At 44.5% G+C, this 20,446-nt stretch overlaps 1 protein-coding gene across 1 annotated transcript in view; it reads right to left on the reverse strand.

Annotated features, from left to right (window-relative positions):
• Nucleotides 1–721: 721 nt before the first annotated feature.
• The window catches only part of SRPX2 (sushi-repeat containing protein, X-linked 2), a 22,842-nt gene continuing 3,117 nt past the window's right edge, over nucleotides 722–20,446 (reverse strand). The window contains exons 3-11 of the mRNA XM_008586803.1: nucleotides 16,703–16,783; nucleotides 9,090–9,281; nucleotides 6,661–6,837; nucleotides 6,245–6,371; nucleotides 5,958–6,079; nucleotides 4,689–4,868; nucleotides 4,210–4,343; nucleotides 2,334–2,455; nucleotides 722–1,248 (exon numbers count right to left, since the gene is read on the reverse strand). Of these exons, the coding sequence (XP_008585025.1) occupies nucleotides 1,068–1,248; nucleotides 2,334–2,455; nucleotides 4,210–4,343; nucleotides 4,689–4,868; nucleotides 5,958–6,079; nucleotides 6,245–6,371; nucleotides 6,661–6,837; nucleotides 9,090–9,281; nucleotides 16,703–16,783 (1,316 nt within the window). The 3' untranslated portion in view covers nucleotides 722–1,067. The remainder of the gene's footprint in view (nucleotides 1,249–2,333; nucleotides 2,456–4,209; nucleotides 4,344–4,688; nucleotides 4,869–5,957; nucleotides 6,080–6,244; nucleotides 6,372–6,660; nucleotides 6,838–9,089; nucleotides 9,282–16,702; nucleotides 16,784–20,446) is intronic.

Raw genomic sequence — 20,446 nt, forward strand, 5'->3', positions numbered from 1 at the left:
TAAGCTGAAGGAAAAAGGCTGCTGAATCTTAACATGACTCTGGGTTCTATGAGTTTATGAAAGAAGGTTCTCAGCAGCAAGGAGGAGAACACTTTCAAACAGTGGCGCACCATTGGGTGGGACTGAAGTCAGAGCAGGATCTGTGTGCGGCTCCATTTCACAATAGCCCTGCCTCAAATTTACTTTCAGGCTTGGTACTTAAGGCTTGACTTTGTGCTGCTATAGCTCCCACCTGGTCTGTGCTATCTCTTAAAAGTGGTAGCTGAAGAAGTTAATATGTGAGGCTGAGTCTGTTTTTCTTTTCTTTCCCCACTACCTGCAGTGGTGATTTACTAGATTACAGGCTGGGGGCTCCTCTGGGGAAGGGAAAGCATTCTCTGCTATGGGAACCAGAGGCCTCAGTAAGAAGAGGTTCTTGCCCCTGAGCCAGTTGGAGGGGCTAAGCTCTCTCAAGCTCCCTCCCATTACAGCATTTTCCTAACTCTTGGATGAAGCAATAGTTCATATAATATTTGTAGTCCAATGCTCTAGATGGAGAAATGACAAGCAGGTTCAAGAATGTTTAGTAGCACGCCTCTCCCCCTATCCCTGCCCTCCATGATATAGTTAACCTGTAAGGAAAATCCAGCTACACTTGTTTAAAGTGTCCTGGTTGTGTGTTGTGATGGTGCTGCCCTCTGCTGTCACCTCAGGGTAGAGGAACCATTTAAAACACAGCCGGTTAGTGAACAAATTTAGGATTTACTTGTCTGAAAGACTTTGGAGAGCTGGGCAGAGGCCCAGGTTAGGAAAGAAAGACCTATCCCCAACCCATTGCCCAGGGCCTTCCCTCAGTTCCTACCTAGCTTCTTATGCTCCTCTAGTGCCACCTGAAGTAGAGACTTGCTTAGGGAAACTATTGCACGCCCTAAAAAGATGCCTGGAAGTGTCCCAGGACTGGTGAAACTCACCCACTTCGGTGTCCTGTCCCTAGAACTGTGAGAAACCACTTCCTCCTTTTATTAGGTCCCAGTTTCAGCTAACTAGGGGAGCTTTTCCCTTGACCTCAACCATGCCCTGGCTCAAGTTCACTCGCATACGTCCCTTTGCTCCCGGCGCTGGATCAGCTCCTGGTTGCTCAGTAGGTAGTCATCAATGAACGTGAAGATTTCCTCAGGGGTGACAGGTTCCATGTAGCGTTCCCGGTCGATGCCCTGCTTGTCAATCAACACCATGTTGAAGTAGGAGCGAGTGAGGCGCTGAAATTGCCTAGAGAGAGCAGCCCAGGGAAGTGTGAGACCTTGTCTAAGCATCCGTCCTGCAGGGCCCTACTACCCTCTGATCTTTCACAGCTCCACTGATGAACTGATTCCTTCTCCACCCCAGTCCCCATCCCCTCCACTACCTATCTCAGGCTCCTTTGCTATTCCCTGTTCAGACCCTAGACTGGCAGCCCCTACACATCTAGGTCTGCTAAACTGTCCCTCCCTCACCCCAGCTGGGGCAGCTTTGTTATTACCAGGCTGCGTTTCGGTTGTGGGCCCCTTTAAGTAGGGCTATGACATATCGCTATGCAGGCTGCACGAATGACTCCAGGGGCACCCATCACAGACACTATGATGTGTACGCACATCACGCATGGCAGCCCTGAGGCTGATAAATACCAGCTAGTTAACTCTTCTACCTGAAGCCACAAGTCTCCTGTCTCCTTCCTCTGAGCGTTTCCTAGTCTCTCCTCTAACTGGGACTGAATCCTTCTGTTCCCACTGAGACTGAGCCCTAGACCCAGGTATCATTTCCAGAACAGAGAACAGTGATGGTTTTATTGGCCCTGAGTATATGTGGAGGCATTGAAAGGATGATGATGAATAGATAATGAGAAAAGTCAAGTTGTACCACCTGTAACCTACAGCCTTCCCTGGGGGAACCCAGGGGCTGATGGATATAATTCAGATTGCAGTGCCTAAAGATGCCTTTTGCTTTTTTGGAGACTAAAGGCAAACAGATGAGGCCAGGAGGCAACAGGAACAGAGGCTTATCTGAGTCAAGTTTGGGTCTGTCTCAGCCCTGGCTGTGCTTCAGAGTCATCTGAGGTGACTATATAAAAGCATGTTCCTGAGGGAGTTTAGGGTAGGGCTTTGTAATCTGTATTTTAACAGCCCCCCCCCCGCATTTGTTTCTGATGTCCTGCCAGAGTTAAGAACCACTCTCTGGTCTTACCTAATGCATAAGAGTTCAAACACAAGAAGTGCCCCAAGAGAGTAGTGTCTGCTGGTTCTCCCATAACCCCCCTGTTCCCAGTGTCCTGCCTAGGGTTTCTGCCCACTCCTGCCCCGCAGCCTCCCAGCCCGGACCTGAGCTCCTCAATGATGTTGGCTGACAACTGGTGCTCCCGGATGCGCCCCACCTCCTGAGGTGGCTGCCCTACCAGCTCGATGATGGTCACATGCCGCAGGTCTAGTCCACAGGTGGATTGCTGGGAGGGGGAGAGAACATTTTATGGAACAGGCCTTTGCACTGGGACCACGTGAGGCAGTGTGGGAAAGGAGGGGCTTCTCTCAGAACAATCCCATGATCGCACCAGTCACACCGTGAGGTGTACAACAACCTTTTCCCTCTGTCATTCCTGAAGTACTTGCCCCAACAGTGTTTCCTTTATTCTATGGAAGTGAAGTGTATGAAACCAGCTACACGATGTGGGGTAAGAAAGAGAAATGTAATGACTAAGTTGCAGGAACATAACCATTGCTTAGCTTTGCATAGGTTTTCAACTACACAGGTTCTTAGTGGATGGCTATTGTGATATGATGATAATAGCTATCGTTTGCTGAATATACATACCTAATCCTTTGGAGAAATAATCTAATTTAATCCTTACAATACCCCTAACAAGCTGAGTGGTGTCATCCCTATTCTGTAGAGGAGAAAGTAACTTGTCCATATTTGCATGATAAAAAGATGCTGAGCCAAGATTCAAACTGAGGGCTGATGCCACCTGCCCCGGCGTGTGCTCCTTACCACTAGGCTACATTGCTGGGGCATCTTCTCGGTCCCAGGATTTCTCCAAAACAGTGTGTGGTGCTCTTTTTCATTACCCTCTGTGGCCTTCCTCACACTTGGTGGTGGCACACCCTGTAGCCCTGCCCTGGCTTTTCGTTCTGCCTTGTCCTGCCTGTTAGCCAGCTACCTACTGGGGCGAGGTTTAAAAAGGCATTGAATACTCCCTCGTGGCCCACGCCTAGTTTACCTTTGGGCCCCTTTAGTCCTGATCCTCAGAATCATGTCCTTGCTGACAGGTTCCTGTTCTTGTTTGCTTCCTGTTCAAACCAAGCTGTTGCCTTTGCTTTATTTGGATCCCTGGAGGAACGAGGTCCTTTTTGGTCTAGACCCTCAGGTTTATCCTTTTGGCAAAACCACTTCCCTCATGGGCCTCTTGTCAGCACTCCCTGAATTCTCTCCAATGACCTGGCCTGTTCTTTTTATAAATCCCCATGGTCATATCTATTCTGTCCTAGCTCCCTCTCCCTCCCCGACCAGTGGTTTTGGCTAGGTATCTCTTAGTATGTTAAAAATCATCATACAACTCCCTTATTTTACTTTGAGATGTCACAATACTTCTTCTCTTCTGCTACTAGTGATGGTTAACAGCATGGATACTGGAGCCAAACTGCCTGGCTCTACCACTAAAGCCCAGCTCTACTACTTACTTGCTAGTGACCTTGGGCAAATCACTTAACCTCTCTATGCCTCAGTTTCCTTACCTACTCTATGGGAATAATAATAGTACCTACCTCCTAAGGGTTGCTGTGAGAATTAGATGAATATGTGTAAAGCATGTAGATCAGTGCCTGCTACTTACGTGGCACTTGCCATGTAAGTGTTTGTTAGTGCTATTTATCCTTGAAACATAAACGTAGTCAATTCCCAACATTTATGTTTGATCATAGCTGTCTTACAAATCTCTCTCAGAGTGCTTTACCATACTCCCTTCCCATCTTTCACTCAGCCCCCTGCAAGTCACATCCACCATTCCAGTGTCCTTGTTGCCTTTTCAGTAAAAACACAGCAGTTTCTAAAATGTGCTAAATGTCTACTGAAAAACGAATCAAATGTTACCTACAAAAATTTTGAGGAAGTAGGGTTTGTGCTGCAGAGAGCAACTGTTTGATTTGGAAAAGGTAAGGGGATAATGTCAAAGAGCTAAGCCCTCAGTAGGGGAGTGGGTCTCACCTGTAGCATAGAGATCTGCATTTTATAATACCGGTTGGAGGGATCAGGAGCTGAGATGATGAGGAGTCGCTGTTTCTCATAAAACTGATCCAGAAGGCCAGCAGCCGAGTTGACATTGACATTAATTTTCATAGCTAGGGCAGAAGCAGATGGCCAGTCAAACACAGAGTATGGTCTTCTCCTTCATCCCAGCTTGGGTAACTTGACAACTTGAGGAGTTCCAGTCTTGTGGGTTAATCCTTTCTGGTTGTTTCTCCCTTTCCTTGGGGGAAATCCTGAAAGAACACTTGGAGATTTTAAACCCTTCTTCTTGGGATAGGAGTATTCTATGGGGGAAGTTGGCCCTCAAAATAGACACATCTCAGAACCCCCCATTCCCACATCACACACATTGCTATTGGACCCCTGTGCCATGGAGGTATCCTCCAAAGTAGCCCTGATTAACATGTCCACTCTCCCCATTCACTGGTTTCACTCACGAGCACAGATAGGTGGTGATCCTGACCACTGGCGGCTGGACTGGCAGACCCGAGAAGGGGTCCCCTGGCGCTCATAACCACCATCACAGTGGTATTCACAGGTGGCACCGTAGTTGTTCCCTGCTGAGGTGCAGGTGACGTAGCCATGCTGTGGTGGCTTCAGAACTGGGCAGCGTCTCACTGTCAGGGAGGACCTCAAGTTAGGGGTTATGGCATCTTTGGTAAGAAGAAAAGGTTAAGAGGGTACCCATGCTGGGCATTCTAGACCTTGAGACTTAGGATGATGAGAACAAATGGCTTTTCTCTGTTTCCAATGGCCAGGGATAGAGCTAGAATTTCCTTTTACGAAGGAAGTAAATCTGAAATGCAAAGGTTCATAAAGTCTGGGAACACAGGTGAATATACATATTGTCATTAAAAGACTATCAATCTCTAAGAGAAAATATTGTCATCTGTGTTTCCAGACTTTATGGACATGCTATGTAAAGGTGACTACCTTGCAGAATTACTTTTAATAGCAGAAATAAGTCAGAAGATGTCTTAAATATCCTTCAGTGGGACAAGGGATATATTCTTTGAGTAGAATATTATGCTGTCATTAAAAATATTTCTAAAGAATTTAAAAATAACATGGGAAAATTACTTGCATTTTAATTAAAAGTGAAAAAGGGTGATCTATGATTGGATATACAGTATGAGCTCAACAACATATATTTTTAATAGTGTGCATAGAAAAAAGACTGGAAGAAAAATACAAAAAGGTTAACAGCAATTGCCTCTGGATGATGGGATAATAGATTTTTCCCCCCATTATATGTTTCTTTATTTTCCAAATGGTCAACAATGAGTATGAATTATTTTTATGATGAGAAAAGGAAAAAAAATTACAACACAAAGCAAAGGGGAAGAATTAGTAGCCAATACCACCAATTTCAGCAGAGGTGAATGAGAATGAAGGCTGATTAGATCTTATAATTTTGAAGGCCAAGAAAAGAAACAGATATAGAGTATCTTTGTGAATTTTTTCAACATTTAGAATAATGAGAAAGTCTTGTTGAGGAGTCTGGGTTTCTGAAACATGTATATGCACATGTATATAATACAGGCTTCCTGAATGAGCCTGTTTGGTGAATTTGTTTTTTCCCTCTCCCAGTATAAATGAAGTGTGTTTGTTTCAGGCATAGAGAGGAGAGGGTTGTGGTGGGCTTTAGAAGGTCAGGGTAGAGCTGGAATAATGAACAATGTAGAAACTGAAGAATTCCTTCTGACCTTGTACTTTCACAATGAACTTGCAGCTGGCCCTGTTGTAGGCTTGGTCATAGGCAGTGTAACGAATCACATGCTCTCCTTCAGGAAACTGAGAGCCTGGCTCAGGGCCCCGAAGTGTCACTCTGCATGGGACAGGATAAAAGAGACACTGAGGAAAGAGACCCTTAGAATTGAGGTCTGAGACACATCATCATTGTAGCCTCAGCCTGTGCAGTTTCAGTGTGAGCACCTGAGGGACTGGGAGAAGCTGCTAGAAGGTGTAAGGGGCATCTGTTACTCAAGCTTACCTGGTGATGGTACCATCAGCAGAATCTTTCACCAAGGGTGGGTCCCAGTATACCCGAGCAGTCAGTTTCTCTGGTTCTGCCATCTTCTCACGTGATTGGGGACAACGGATCTTGGGTGGATCTATGTCTGCCAAGGTCAAAAATCAAGTGCTGGCTCGTGGGCCCTCTGCCTTCCCTGGAGGGAACCCATTGAAGCAATACCACACACCACTGGGTAGGTAAAAAGTTCAAGGTCCTCAAGGAAACTGGGGAAGGAAGCTGGACTCCAGGGGAAATGATCATTTTAAGAATATGCCCAGGGTGCTACCCTCATAGTGAACAGGAATGCCTTCTGCAGTGAGAATTCTGCATGTTGTGTGGAAACAATGCTAGTGTGGCTCTTTGCATCGGGACAACTGAGAGTGACCAGCATTTACCTACACATACAGGCTCGCCTCCACTCCATCGCCCATCTTCCATGCAGATTCGGCTGCGGTCACCTTCCAGGTGGTAACCACTGGAACAGCTGTAGTCACAGCGGGAGTCAAGAAGCACCCCATTTGTGCAGGTGTAGGTGCCACTAGTGATTAATGGCAGTGCGTGGCATCTCATCTCTAAGAGAGAACCAAGTGGCAAGGTTAGTGGTCTGTGGGGCTATCTGGAGGGGTGATGCCTGGGCATCTCACACAGGGAGAAACATATCAGAGACAGCAGAAAATACAGAAACCCTACCTATACTGCCCTTATGTTTTTGTGACTATCTGCCTTTTTTCCCCTAATTGTCTTCTTATTTTCATATTATAAAGTACAATCATGCTCTTGCAGGGGTTTCAAAGAAGTAAACTACTTGTCCAAATACATGGACTTTGGAATCAGACCTGAGTTTGCATCCCAGCTCCACCTCTCTCTAGCTCTGTGACTTGAAGAAGTTGCTGCATCTCTCTGAGTCTCAGTGTTTCCATCAGTGAAATATGGATACCTCATAGGATTGTTGAGCAGATTAAGAGACAATGCATGTAAACCTCTGGGCTTATTTAGGGCCTCAGAAACTATTAGTTTTCCTTTGTTGTTCCTCAAATGCTAGGTGTCCTTTAGCACATTCACAGCTCATTTTTAGGGCCCACCCGTGGCTCACTTGGGAGAGTGCGGTGCTGATAACACCAAGGCCACGGGTTCGGATCCCTACATAGGGATGGCCGGTTAGCTCACTTTGGAGAGCGTGGTGCTGACAACACCAACTCAAGGGTTAAGATCCCCTTACCGGTCATTTTTTTTTTTTTTTAAAAAAAGCTCATTTTGGAGTATAGTGTTGGTGCTACCCTGGGCACTCCTCAGCTGAGGCTCACTTACATGCTGAAGTGTGATGGCCCTCTGTCTGGGTGAGAATGCAAGTCAGACCAGTGCCCAGAGGGCCAGGTGTGGTGGTATTTGATCAAAGAGTAATCCATGTGTTTTAGACACCACATGGGCCAGAAGCGGAGATGATCACCATGAATTCATTATGAGCCTGTGCTTGCCACAGTCTTGTTTGAGAGACCTGATACTTGAGAGAAGTAGGCCATATATTCCTTTAGGTTCTCTAAGTTCTATTCCTGCATAAGTTCAATTGTTGGAGCTTTGAATAAAGAAGATTCTATATAAGGTATGTTCATTTTGCTTCTTTGCTAAACTAGACTTGAAGCCTTTTCTGTTTTCCAATATTGCTTATGTCAAGATCTGTGCAAAGACGTCCTTGAAATCAGGGACAAGAAGAAAGATTTGTCTCTTCAGGCACATTTGTTTGCTTAGTATCATGTGACAGTGAAAATGACAGATACAAAGTATTCATCCTTTTGTCTCTTATGAGGAAGGTCAAAGCTAGATTCAGTGCTCAAAAGTAATAATCGACTCATTCTAGGCACCTGGAAATATATATATCACCATTCTTTTAACTAGTTTTATGCTCATTTATAATATATAGCCTTATAGTTTTCAATTTTGTCGGGTCAATTCAAATTCATTTTGGAAATAGTGGGGTCTAAGTCCTAAGACAACTTCATCACAGTCACCCACCAGAGGGATGTGGTGACTGCCTTCTTTCTGGCTATCAGGCTTCTCTTCTCCTGCACAGCATCTTCTCTGACCAACCTCATTTCTCTCTGAATGCTCAGCACTTCTGCATCCAGTTACATGACATTCACATGCACATATTTGTGTTTCTATCCCATAAGTCTATAAGTGGCCTGGGGGTAATTGAGGAATTGCATAAGCTCCCAAAATGACAATTCAGGGCCTTGCACACATGGGTATCCTACAAATGGTATTTAGCAATGGACATATGGACAGACAAAGCTCAGCTGCTAAAAGGGATTAGACTGTGGAGTTTGAATAAGAGTTAGGGATTTGGAAACCGAAGGGGGACATGATTTGGAATGTGTGTGGATTAGCATCCTCCATTCTAGACTTAGGGATTCTTCTTCTTGACTTTCAGAAGAAAATGGAGAATAGCAAATGTCTCGTAGCTTCACTGCCAAGGCCTTTTAAGGCTGTAGGCCAGGAACTTCAACAGTTAACCACAAGTGGGAAATAGTCTGAAGCCACACATCCTTGGGAGTTTCAGAAGAATGCCCAGACCCACATCAGGCCTCAGGCCCAAGCCTTATTTCCCTACATGCACTCCTAGGCTCCTTGAGTCAGAAGAGCTAGTTGCTACTTAAATTCCCAAATTGCTTGGGAAGTAACCAAGGGAGAGAAAATGACCTAGAATGTTAGGATGGGAAAAGGCCCTACTGGGGGCCTGTGGAAAACTCTCAATTTACACTCTCAGTGGCTGGCTGGCTGGCTTCTCTCGCATACACATGTCAGCACATGCACACACACAACTTACGCCTGCAGTAGGCAGTTCCAGACCAGCGGCGGCTTGGCAGGCATTGCACGGACCTCCGTCCAATCAGTTGAAAGCCCCGGTCACAGGAGAGCTCACAACGTGTGCCCAGGCTGCTGTGATAATTTCCTCCCCTTGGTGAGTAGCATGTGGCTTCTCCATCCTGGATATTTAATGTATAACACCATCGGGGGACTGTAGCAAAAGAAGAAAAGTAAGCTAGAAGTACAGCAATCAAGATGGTATTGGCAAAAGAACCAATATGTGGATTCAATTTGTTCCATAGATCAATGGAACAGAATAGAGAGCCCAGAAATAGACCCTCACAAGTATGCCAAAATAATTTTTGACAAGAGTGCAAAAACAATTCAATAGAGGAATGATAGACTTTCAAACAAATGGTACTGAAACAATTGGACTTCCATATGAAAAAAAAAAAGGAACCTCGACCTAAGTCTCACACCTTATATAAAAATTAACTCAAAATGGATCATTAATTTAAATGTAAAAAGGAAAGTTATAAAACTTTTAGGAAAAGACATAGGAGAAAATCTCTGGGATATAAGCATTTGGCCGAGAGATCTTAGACATGCTACCAAAAGCACAACTCATAAAAGAAAAATCAATAAATTGAACCTTGCTAAAAAACTTTTGCTCTGTGAAAGGCACTATTAAGGGATCAAAGACAAACCACAACTTGGGAGAAAATGTTTGCAAACTACATATCTGACAGTGGACTAGTATCTAGAATATAGAAAGAACTCTCAAAAATCAACAGTAAAAAAGCCAACAATCAGGTTAGAACATGGGCAAAAGATATGAACAGCCTTGTTGCCAAAGAGGATATATTGATGGCAAATAAGCACACGAAAATATGTTTAGCATCATTTGGCACTAGAGAAATGCAAATTAAAACTGCAGTGAGACACCATTAATAAACCCATTAGAATGCCTAATCTTAAAACAAAACAAACAAAAAAACTGGCAACACCAAGAGCTGGTGAAGATGGAGAGGAACTGGAACTCTCACATCTTGCTGGTGGAAATGCAAAAATACAGCCACTTTGGAAAATATTTGGTAGTTTCTTATAAAAGTAATACCATACCTTCTTATAAGGAAAGGTATACTTACCATACAACTCTGCAATCCCACTTTAAGGTATTTACCCAAGTGAAATGAAAACCTGTGTCCACACAAAATCCTGTACACAAATATTTAAAGTAGCTCTATTCATAGTTGCCAAAAGCTGGAAACAATGCCAATGTCTTTCTGTGGGTGAATGGTTAAACTAACTGTGGTTTATTCATACAGAAGAATGAAGTGCTGATACATGGAGCAACATGCGTGAATCTGAAACGCATTTTGTAAAGTGAAGAAAGAAGCCAGACTCAAAAGACTACCTACTGTAGGATTCCATTTATATGACAAAAATATAGGGACATATATAGGCAAAACTATAGGGATAGAGTACAGTGGTTGCCAGAAATCAGGGGTAGAGGTAGGGGACAACCTCAAAGGGGCAGCACTGGGCCAGTTTTGGAGGTGGTGGAACTGTTTTGTACCGTGGTAGTGGTTACATGACGCTATGTGTTTGTCAGAACTCGCAGAGCTGTACACCAAAAAGAGTGAATTTTACTCTATGTGAATGTAAAACAAACTTTAAAAAAACCCCATGAAAATGTAAACTAGAAAGAGGAAGGGAATGTGACTTCAAAGAAGGCTGCTTAGGAATGAAAGCCAATCCCAGTTCAGTACTGTGCACAAAAGATTATAGCGCTGTTAAATCATAAAGGCATCGTAAAGATGCCTCACTGGCTATACAAAATAAGTGACTCTTCAGTGGGTTCAGAGTTTACAGGGACACGTACAAGCAACTGGAGGGCCACCTGCCCATGGATGCATACACAGCATGGCACAGATCTGTTAGCCTAGGGTTGGGAAGGCTAAAGCCCCCTAAGAGCTGATTTGCTTCCCAAATCCTAAGGGGCAGAAAAAGAAGGCTTTAGAAAGAGAGAGAGAGAGAGAAAAGCATTATGAGAAGCTAAAAGAAGAAAGGCTAGAGCCTCTGCTTGAGTGCAGCTGGAGAATAAAGACAAATGACAGTGAGTAAACTACTCTTCAACCAACACCACGACTGGGGCTTCCAGCATTAGTTTCAAGCCAGTGGCAGTGACATATGGCTGCCATCCGGAGACACCATCTCCAAATTACAGAAAGTCTCTTAAGCACTTCAGTTGCAGGGCTGTCGATTACAGGGCCACAACACATATCACAAAAACCTTACATGGGAGGCTGGGACCTGTTCTAAATTTCTCTCCCATATTCAGTCAAGGAAAATACACAACAGATTGAAACAGGTAGAACAAGCAAGAATGGTAAAGGGAAATATAAAACTCAGGATAAATACTGAGACAGTAAGAGAGGGCCCAGCTATCGTAAATCCCAATTTTCAAATATGGAAGAAGGTAGCCTCTGGGAACTTGCCTGATGGCACTGACAGCATTGATAGCATAGTGTTCTAGAATATTTAAATGTAAGGCTTATGAACTATTAGAGAAGTGGAGATCTCCAGGAGCCCTCAAGAACAAGTAATTCCAGACTGACATCATTTCGTTTTTGGGTAGGGTGACCAGACTGGTAGAGCAGGGGAAATGGTGGGTATGCTATGTGGAAGTAAGTGAGGCATGTGACAATGCTTTTCATGCCATTGATGTGGATGAGATGAAGAAATGAAGGAGAGGTGACAACATGGTTAAAGAGATTCATAACTGGCTGAACAACTGTACCCAAAGAATGCTGATGGGTAACTGAAACTAAGAAGGTGATTAAATACTGCATGGCGAAAATGTCTAGTAGGAAATATACTAGTTTTTATTGATATTTACTGCATGCTAGGCACCATGCTACTTATTTTCCTTTTCACACACACATTATCTCATACAGTTCTCCCAGGAGCCCTGTGAGGTAGGTAGGTGTTTATCCCTATTTTGCAGGTGAGGAAATAACGTGCCCAGCATCCCTGAGCAAGTAAGGGGCAGAGCTGGGATTTGAATTCAAGCTTTGTCTGCTCCAAAATCCATGTTCTTTCTAATCATACAATCTGCCACTGCAGCAGATTTTGAAGTAAACAATGACCTTTTTGAATAGGTAATATATCCACAAAGTTCAAAACCCCAAAACTATAAGAAGTGACACAGTAAAATGTCTCCTTCCCACCCCTACTTGTATGCCCACCCCCACTTAGTCTCCTCCCAAAGAGCCACTGTTAATCATTTCTTTATGCATGTAAAGCAAATGTTAGTATAGCTTCTTATTTTTCTCTCCTTTTTAACATATAGAGTAGCACATTATACCTCCTGCTCCCACCACTGCTTTTTAAAAAATAGCCTTAAGGATGTATTTTAGAGATCTTTCCGTATTACTACACAGCAAACATATAATTTATTTAAATGAAATAACATTTATAAAATACATAGCGCAGTGACTGGCACATAATAGGGGTTTGTCCAGGGAAGGTAGAGGAGCCGGGATTTGAACCCAGGCCCATGGCCTCTGCTCTCTGTAGCTATTCGCCTATCTCTTGTTAGGGTCTATAAAGAGAGGGAAGTGCTGACAACAGGGTTGAGAAGGCCTTCTCTGTGATTATCTTCAGATAACCCAGGCAGAGTGACTTGCTGGCGCAGGGCTGGGGCAAGGTGTGAGGACAGCAGCAGCCCACGGACCGAGGGCGCACCTCAGAGAAGGAGTCAGTGTAAGGGAGTGACAGAAAGTACGAAGTTAGCAAAAATGGTACCAAACTGAATGGGCAGTTTGCTCTAAAATAATGATATGATTTTTACTGGTTAGCGTTTCTTTTATATATAAAAAGAAACGATGAGTTACATTTTTGATAAAAGAGATGGACTGAGTGTGGCTTTGGAATCAGACAAACCCAGGTTTAAATTCCTGCTGTGCCACCTCCAAGCTCTGTGACTACATATTTAATTTCCCTGAGCTTAGTTTCCTGATCTATAAAATGGGGGATAATAAACCAGTTCTATAGGGCTGTTATGAGAGTCAAATGAAATTGCATGTGTAAAATATCCAACCCTATGAATAATATTCCCTAAATCAGTGACTGGGTTTCAGCCATTGTTTCATCTCCAAGCAACATGTTGTGGCTCCCAGCCTTAGTTTTGAGTATGTGACTGTGACACATGACTGCCATCTGTAGACATCATCTCCAAATTACACTTAAGCACTACAGTTGCAGAGCTGTCGATTATGAGGACACAAAGACCTTATTTGGGAAGCTGGGACTTCAGGCTGTATTTTTCCTGGCCACCCTCTCTCATTCATCATTGATAATCTCACTCAATTCATTGCATGCCTTGAGACTAAGTCCCAAAGAGACCCTACACCCCGCAGCCAAAGGCTGCTATGCAGCTCATATTTTTCTAAAGGGCCTTATGCTCATTTAAAAATAACCAATGAGGAAGGTTAATATTAATCACAGGGCTGCCAGACTCCTTGAAAGTACCTTCTGCATCTGTTGCTTCTTACTATCCACTTCTCCCATTTACAGTCAGCATCTACTTTTTACATGGCTCTGTGGGAGGGACATACATGGCTCCTTCTGTTAAATAGATAACAATTTTGTTGAGGATAATAAAAAGCAAATCAAAGAGGCAGTACATAATGAAGGCCAAATGAGTGGTCTGACAATAAACATTTATTTCAGAAGAGGGCATGGTAGGTATTCAATAAGTATTCAATGAAAGCATGAACGGGTAAGGGAAAGCTCAGTGTGGGCTAAAGCAGTCAGAACAGCAGAGCAGCCTGGTTGATGCACGGATTTCATGTGGAGAGAAGGGGTGAGAAGTTGTCAGGCTGGGAAGCTAGACCGAGGCCAGATTCTGATTAAATGGTCGTTGTGAGCCACTAGGTTTGGGGGAGGGAGAAATATGAGTCAGAGAATCCAGTTAGGAGGCAACTGCCATTATCCATGAGCGAAGTAATAAAAGTTTTAATTCCATGGATTAATAAAGAAAAGACTGGTCTTGGTGAATGACTGGTGAGGAGAGATGAGGAAAAGCTGGCTGTTCAAGGTTATGGGGACTATTACAGGTGACACTGAGGTATTTAGAAGCCCAAATAACTAAGAGAATGATGGCACCACTATCAGAAGTAGGAAGATCAGCTGGTAAAACCATTGTCAGGCAAGATGAAAGAATTTCATTTTAAACATCTCTAAATGGAAGTGTCCAGCAACAGTTGGAGATGTAGTCCAGAAGCTGAGGAGACAGGTCAGCGTTGCCCAAAGTTCAGATCATTTCTCATTCTCTCTGTTGTCACCACCAGAGATCCCATCACCTTTCCTAGCTTCAGCTATGACCAGAACAGTGAAATGTCCTGGAACCCAAGGAAGAGGAGTTAAGAAGAAAGGGATGTGTTCACTATTGCTGGAGAGGCTGAGGAGACTGAAGCTCAAGAAAGGGCCTTGCTTCAATCTCTGTACCGGCCAACCCAACGAAACAAAACAAAACAGAACAAAAAAACAAGGGCCATGTGATTTGGTTATGGGGAGAGAACTGTGATATTGAAGAGATGTCATTTCAGCTTGGAGATTTGTGGGTGGGTGGAAAACAGACTGTAGGGAGTTTAGGAATTATCGGGTGCTGAGGCAGAGAGGCAATGGGTGTGGACCATATGGCAGTGAGAAGAAGACAGGTAGAATGTAGGTGAAAAGGAGCATAGAGGAGCCCAAAGCTCTGATCACTACTCTATTGAAACAGTTTTCTCAAAGGTCACCATTTACCTCCTCCTTGCCAAATAAAATGTGTGTTCTACCCTCACTTTGATCTCTTTGCAATAGTTGACAAAGTGATCTCCTACCCTTTCTGTTTCCTTAAAACTTTGTTCTCCTGTGGCTTCTGTAATATGATAGACACTGCCATGATCTCCTACATGGCCGACCACTAACTTCCTCTTTTTCTCCTGTTGGCTTCTCCTCTCCTACTCATATCTATAGATGTCTTCTAAGGCTCTGACCTTGGCCCTCTGCTCCCTCAGACAGCCAATCCATCTACGTTGATGACTCACAAAGCTCTATCTTTCCACTTCCCACTACCTACAGGACATCTTTATCAAACCAGTTTTCTTTTTAACCTTGTCTTTCTGAGAGGGGTCTTACAATTCTTCCAGGTATTCAGACTGGATACTTTCAGACATCAGTTTCTTTCTTAGCCTCTTGTTACATCAGTTTCTTTCTTAGCCTCTTTTTACATCAAATCTGTACCATGTCTTGTCATTTCTTTCTTTGAAACATCTCTGGGATTCATGCTCACTCTCCATTTCTTTGCCATTACCCTCAGTAATCTCTAGCCAACATTACTGTAACTGGTTCCTAGAGAGTCTCCCTGATCCAGACTCTACCCCTCCCAAACCCCTACTTTCTGTACAGAATAACCAGGTTAATGTCCTGAAATAACCATTTACTGTGTCATTCTGCTGTGGAAAAACATATGATGGCTCCTTATAGCTCCTAGTGTAACAGCTAAACTCTTCTGCATGGCCTGTAAAGCATAGAAAAAGAGAATCAGAAATTAAAGGGATAGTAAATATCACCTGGCCTAATTTTCCTTCTGATGCAGTTTATTCAGCATTTTTTTGCAGATAGTCTTCCTGCCTCTCCTTAGAAGGGTCCCTTCTAGAAGGGACATGATCATAGAGACTTTCTTAATTTGGTCTCATTCTTTATACTCAGCTTTATTTTCTACTACTCCCTCCACATTCTTTCTCCTCCAGTCATGCTTTTTTCTTCTTGGCTCCCTCCTCTACCAGGTTCCTTCTTACCTCCATATCTTTGGCCATCTGCTTTTTGCTGAATGCCCTCCCCACTCCTTTCCAGTTCTCAAAATCACACCCATCATTCTAGGCCTACCCTAAATGTCATCTTTTTTTTTTTTTTTTTTCCTTTCTGTCTTTTTTTACTGACTGGTAATGGGATCGCAACCCTCAGTGTCGCACCTGTACCGGGGACCGGCAACGGGATCGCAACCCTCGGTGTTGCGCCCGCACCACGCTCAGCCAGTGAGCGGGAACCGGTCTCCACATGGGATCCGAACCCTCGGCGGGAGCGCCGCTGCACTCCCAAGCGGCGCACTCTCCAGTGCGCCACCGGGCCAGCTCTAAATGTCATCTTTTATGACCCCTTTCCTGATTTCTTTGTTTTAACTCCTATTGCATTTATTGCTACCACACAGTTTTATATTTCCTTGCCCTATATGTGCTAATTTTATCCCCCCACCAACAGAATGCAAACTCCTTGAGAGGGATGAAACCCTATCTTACACTTTATATCACCCACAGGCTTACCTTGCACAGGATTTGGCATACAGCAGGTACTCAGTTAGTACTTAGTGGTTAGTAATAGATGGGCAACCTTTGGGCTAGAGAGGTAAAGTCACACAGCAAGTCAATAACCAAGTTCGTGATTAGAAATCACAGCTCCCGATTCCCTGAGCTGTGGTTTGGGCACATATGAGTCAAGCCTGGGATGAGGATGCTTTAGGGAAGGGCCTAGGCCTTGGGCCAGAAAAGAGCCTGCCTGAGCCTGAGAAGTAGTGAGGATTACCTCGGTAGTCTGGGGCAGGAGCCCGTGGGACCTCTTCTACATATACTTCATTGTAGCTTTCATCTGGATAGTAGCCTGAACCTAGAATGAAGAAGACAGTATCAAGATGGTGCATTGATTTTTCATCCCAGTCCTTCCCAGCCTTCCCTCCCTCCAACTTTGTCTTTTCTGAGGACATGGAACTCCAAGGGTAGGGAGCCAGGTGGATATTTGGTGGGGAAAACTCTGCCTTGTAAAGAACTGTTGTGGGGAAACTTTAGCCTTTCAGAACTGTTAGGGGGAAACTTTAGCACCTTACGTTCATAGAGGCCAAGCTCGTGGTCTGGGGGCTTACTGGTAGCACTAGAAGACCCATTCAAAAGAAAAAAAAACCCATGAACTTCTTAACCATCCATCAATCCCATCAATCTGGACTATAAATGACCCATTTCCTTGATGCAACACATGAGTCTTGGTGAGATACGGATGAACAAGCTCTGAGGATGGACTGTTGTCCCAGGTAGAAGGAAAAAATAGAGCTTGAGTCTTCCCCCTAGTGACAGGCCTGCTCACAGTCCTCAGAGAGAAACAATAACTCAAGCTCCCACTAGCCCAGAGGGCACAAGCTGATTGCTGTTGCTGGGGGTGGTGTGCCAAGGCAGACAGGGATGGCTCAAAAGGCAAGAGGGAATGAGAATAGTTTCATAAGCACTTTGTCCTGGTTTGGAGAAAAGAGAAGGAAGAGTCCTTTGGGTAAATTTCCTGTTTCTCTAATCAGCAAGAGCTTTAGTGGGGAGCTGCTGTGCTGAAGAACATTCCTAATCTACTTCCATCCAGTTAAGTGGCCCAGTCGCTGGTGGAGGCAAGTCTGCGGCTGTCTGAGAGACTAAACAGTATGTTCCACTAGACGGCAGGAAATCGGTCATGAATACAAACTAACTGGAAAACAACTTGGTCCCTTCCGGAGTGAAGTTTCCGGAAGCCCTCCTTCCAGCCTCCCTGAGCCCTAATGCACGCACAGGAATAGGGCAACCAGCCGCGCTGGAGTCAGAAGACAATTGCACATTTCCAGGAGAGGGTGTGCTTCCAGGACAGGGCTGGGTTTTAGTGCTGAAACCCTTTGGCCTGTGTAAACACTAAGACCACAAGCTTGCCTGCCTCCTTTCTGGGAAGAGGCACAGGGCCCCCTGCACTAAAGGGTGGAGCAGAGGGACAGATGATGAAGCTCCTCCATTCCCCGCGAGCCCAGACTGGGGGTGGGGAGGGGTGTTGGGAAACCAGTCCAACTTGGTGAACAAGGGAATGAATCAAATTGAAAGTATGCCTTATGAAATCATGTCCTTATTGGTTTGCTCTCATTCCAGAAGAAAGAGTTCATTTTTCCTCTTTCCCTTTCTTTTTTTTCTGTTTTCCCATTTCAGTTCTTCTTCTGGCTTCCCTTTATTTCTCCTTAGGCCTCATCTCCCTTCCTCTCTCTTTTCCCACATGGGAAGTGTCTTTGTGGGGACATGGAATTCTTGTCAGCTGTTTCAGTTTAGTATTAGCCTCCAAGCCTTACAGCTCCTGTAAACAGGAGGCCAGATGTGTGTGATTCCCTAAAGTATTAGGTCTCCCCACTCTTGTTACAGAGCTAGCCTGTGAAGAAATGCTCAGCAGGGAGCAAAAAGATGTTTACCAGAAGAGAAAACAGGAGTGTCAGAGGCCTGTGGCTGGATAGCAACAACAACGACGACTGCAAACATCATTCAGCTGGTCCTCAGTGTTAAGCATATCACATATGTCATCTTACTGTGTTACCATCACATCTTAGGAGGGTAGACACTGTGAGTGCACTCCAATGTACATATGAAGAAGTAGGCTCAGAGAAATTAAGGGAGTTGCCTAAGGTCTCCCAGCTAGTAAGTAGCAGAGTGGGCATTCCAGCCCAGATCTGTTTGACCCCTAGATACCAAACTCAGACATTCCACTAAAGATGGTAGTTAGTGGAGAGCTTTCGACAATGTCCAGTAGGGATAAAAATCCAAAATCTTTCTTGCAATCCAGCTTTTTTTACTCTCTGTGTGTGGGATTGAAAGTCACTAAACATTTTACATCAGTCCAGGATTACAGGGAAAGTGGAAAAACTGAGGGGAAGACTCAATCAGTTAATTGCTGTCTCCACCAGGGTGTGGAGATCGCTGGACCAGTGCCAAGTTTGCTTTGTGCTGGGAATGGGTTTCAGCCACCTTACCATTTAAAACCTTTCCATTTCCCCTCTTTGCCTGTCTCTGAGTATCCTTTGCAAATGTTGGGATACTGAGATAGGGTATAAGAATGAAACTAGGGGGGCACAGTCTCCACATTATTTTATCTGCTTGTCCATCTTCAGCCCTGGGGGCGGGGCGGGGGCAGGGACATTTGGGAAGCATTCCTCAGTTCCTTTAGATCAATCAGTGGTTGGTTACTGTGTGGTCTGTTACTGGGTTCTTCCAACTTCCATAGCACAGTCAGACCCTCTAAGCACTGCCCTTCACAAAGGTATGGTTGGAAATGTAATTGATAGTTGAAGACTATTTTAAGATCCACATTAATGCTTGGTTTATGATGACAAATACAGTCTGAATTTCTGGACTGCACAGATATGCCAATACACACTTTTAACCCATTCTTTGCTTTATTTACATTCTTAACACTTCCCAACCACTGCCAATTATTCCCAGATCCTTTTTATGATTAGCCTTGAATCTACACTTGGCTTCTATCGTTGTGCCATTCCCATTTGAGGACAGGCTATAGGAGTGAACAAAAAGGTCCTGGATGCATAAAGAGTGCTCAATAAATATTTGTCGAATGAATGAATGAACAAATGAACAGAGGCAAGCCCAGCAGTTGAGCTAGCAATATAGGGGAGGATCACTGGAACTCCAAATGTCTGTTATCAGGTAGCCTCCTAAGAATAGAAGAGGGAGGAATGAATGGGCTTGCAGGGCTGTCAGAGACCTCACCAGCCTGGGCTCCTTAGAAACAATGGTGACGCTGGTGATTCAGGTGGAAGTGGGAGGGTCACCTTTGCAAACAGCCCTCTGAGAACCTGAAATGAAACTAAATTTTTAAAAACTGCCCTGTCCTCAGGTCTCCAACAGCCCAGGCTTCTGTTCTGGGAAAGGTAAAGGCCTTTGCATGCCATGAGGTTTCATACAGGTGTTCAAAATAGGGCTTTGAGCCATCTAATCTCCACTCAATCCTGTGGTCTTAGGCTGGATTTTGGTTTTCCATGCTTGAACTGAAGCTAGGGGGAGGTTGGGGAGGGCAGCTGCATGTTTATCTTCTGCAGACTTGGGGCTCCTCTAACCCCAAACAGTGTGTGCTCTGCCAAGGGCTTGACTTGAATTTCTTCATCTCAATGACAGCCCTTGTGCTTCACCCCCTACAAAGCCAGGTTAAGCCAAAGAGGGGAAGAAGTTTGCATATTTGTTTGAAAGCTTGATGCAGCTGTTCCCGACAAACAAAGCTACTGCCAAAGGCCTCCACCAGGAGCTAAGGGCATGTGGAAAATTTTAGCTACAATGACTGTGGCTGTGATGGGAGCAGTTTGTTATTTACTCATCTTTGGATATTTTCCTAACCCCATTGGTTGGGCCTGTCTCCTTCCACCACTCCCCCCAGCCCCTGTGAGGGCAGACACTGCAGGCCACAGAATATTCTTAGCACTTGGAATGTCAGCTGGGATCCATCAAAAACGTCTGAATGCCACCTATTATCCTTGCCTCCCCCCCCCCCCCCCCC

This window comes from Galeopterus variegatus, unplaced genomic scaffold (assembly GCF_000696425.1).
Source record: "Galeopterus variegatus unplaced genomic scaffold, G_variegatus-3.0.2 Scaffold4123, whole genome shotgun sequence".
NCBI classification, from domain to species: Eukaryota; Metazoa; Chordata; class Mammalia; order Dermoptera; family Cynocephalidae; genus Galeopterus; species Galeopterus variegatus.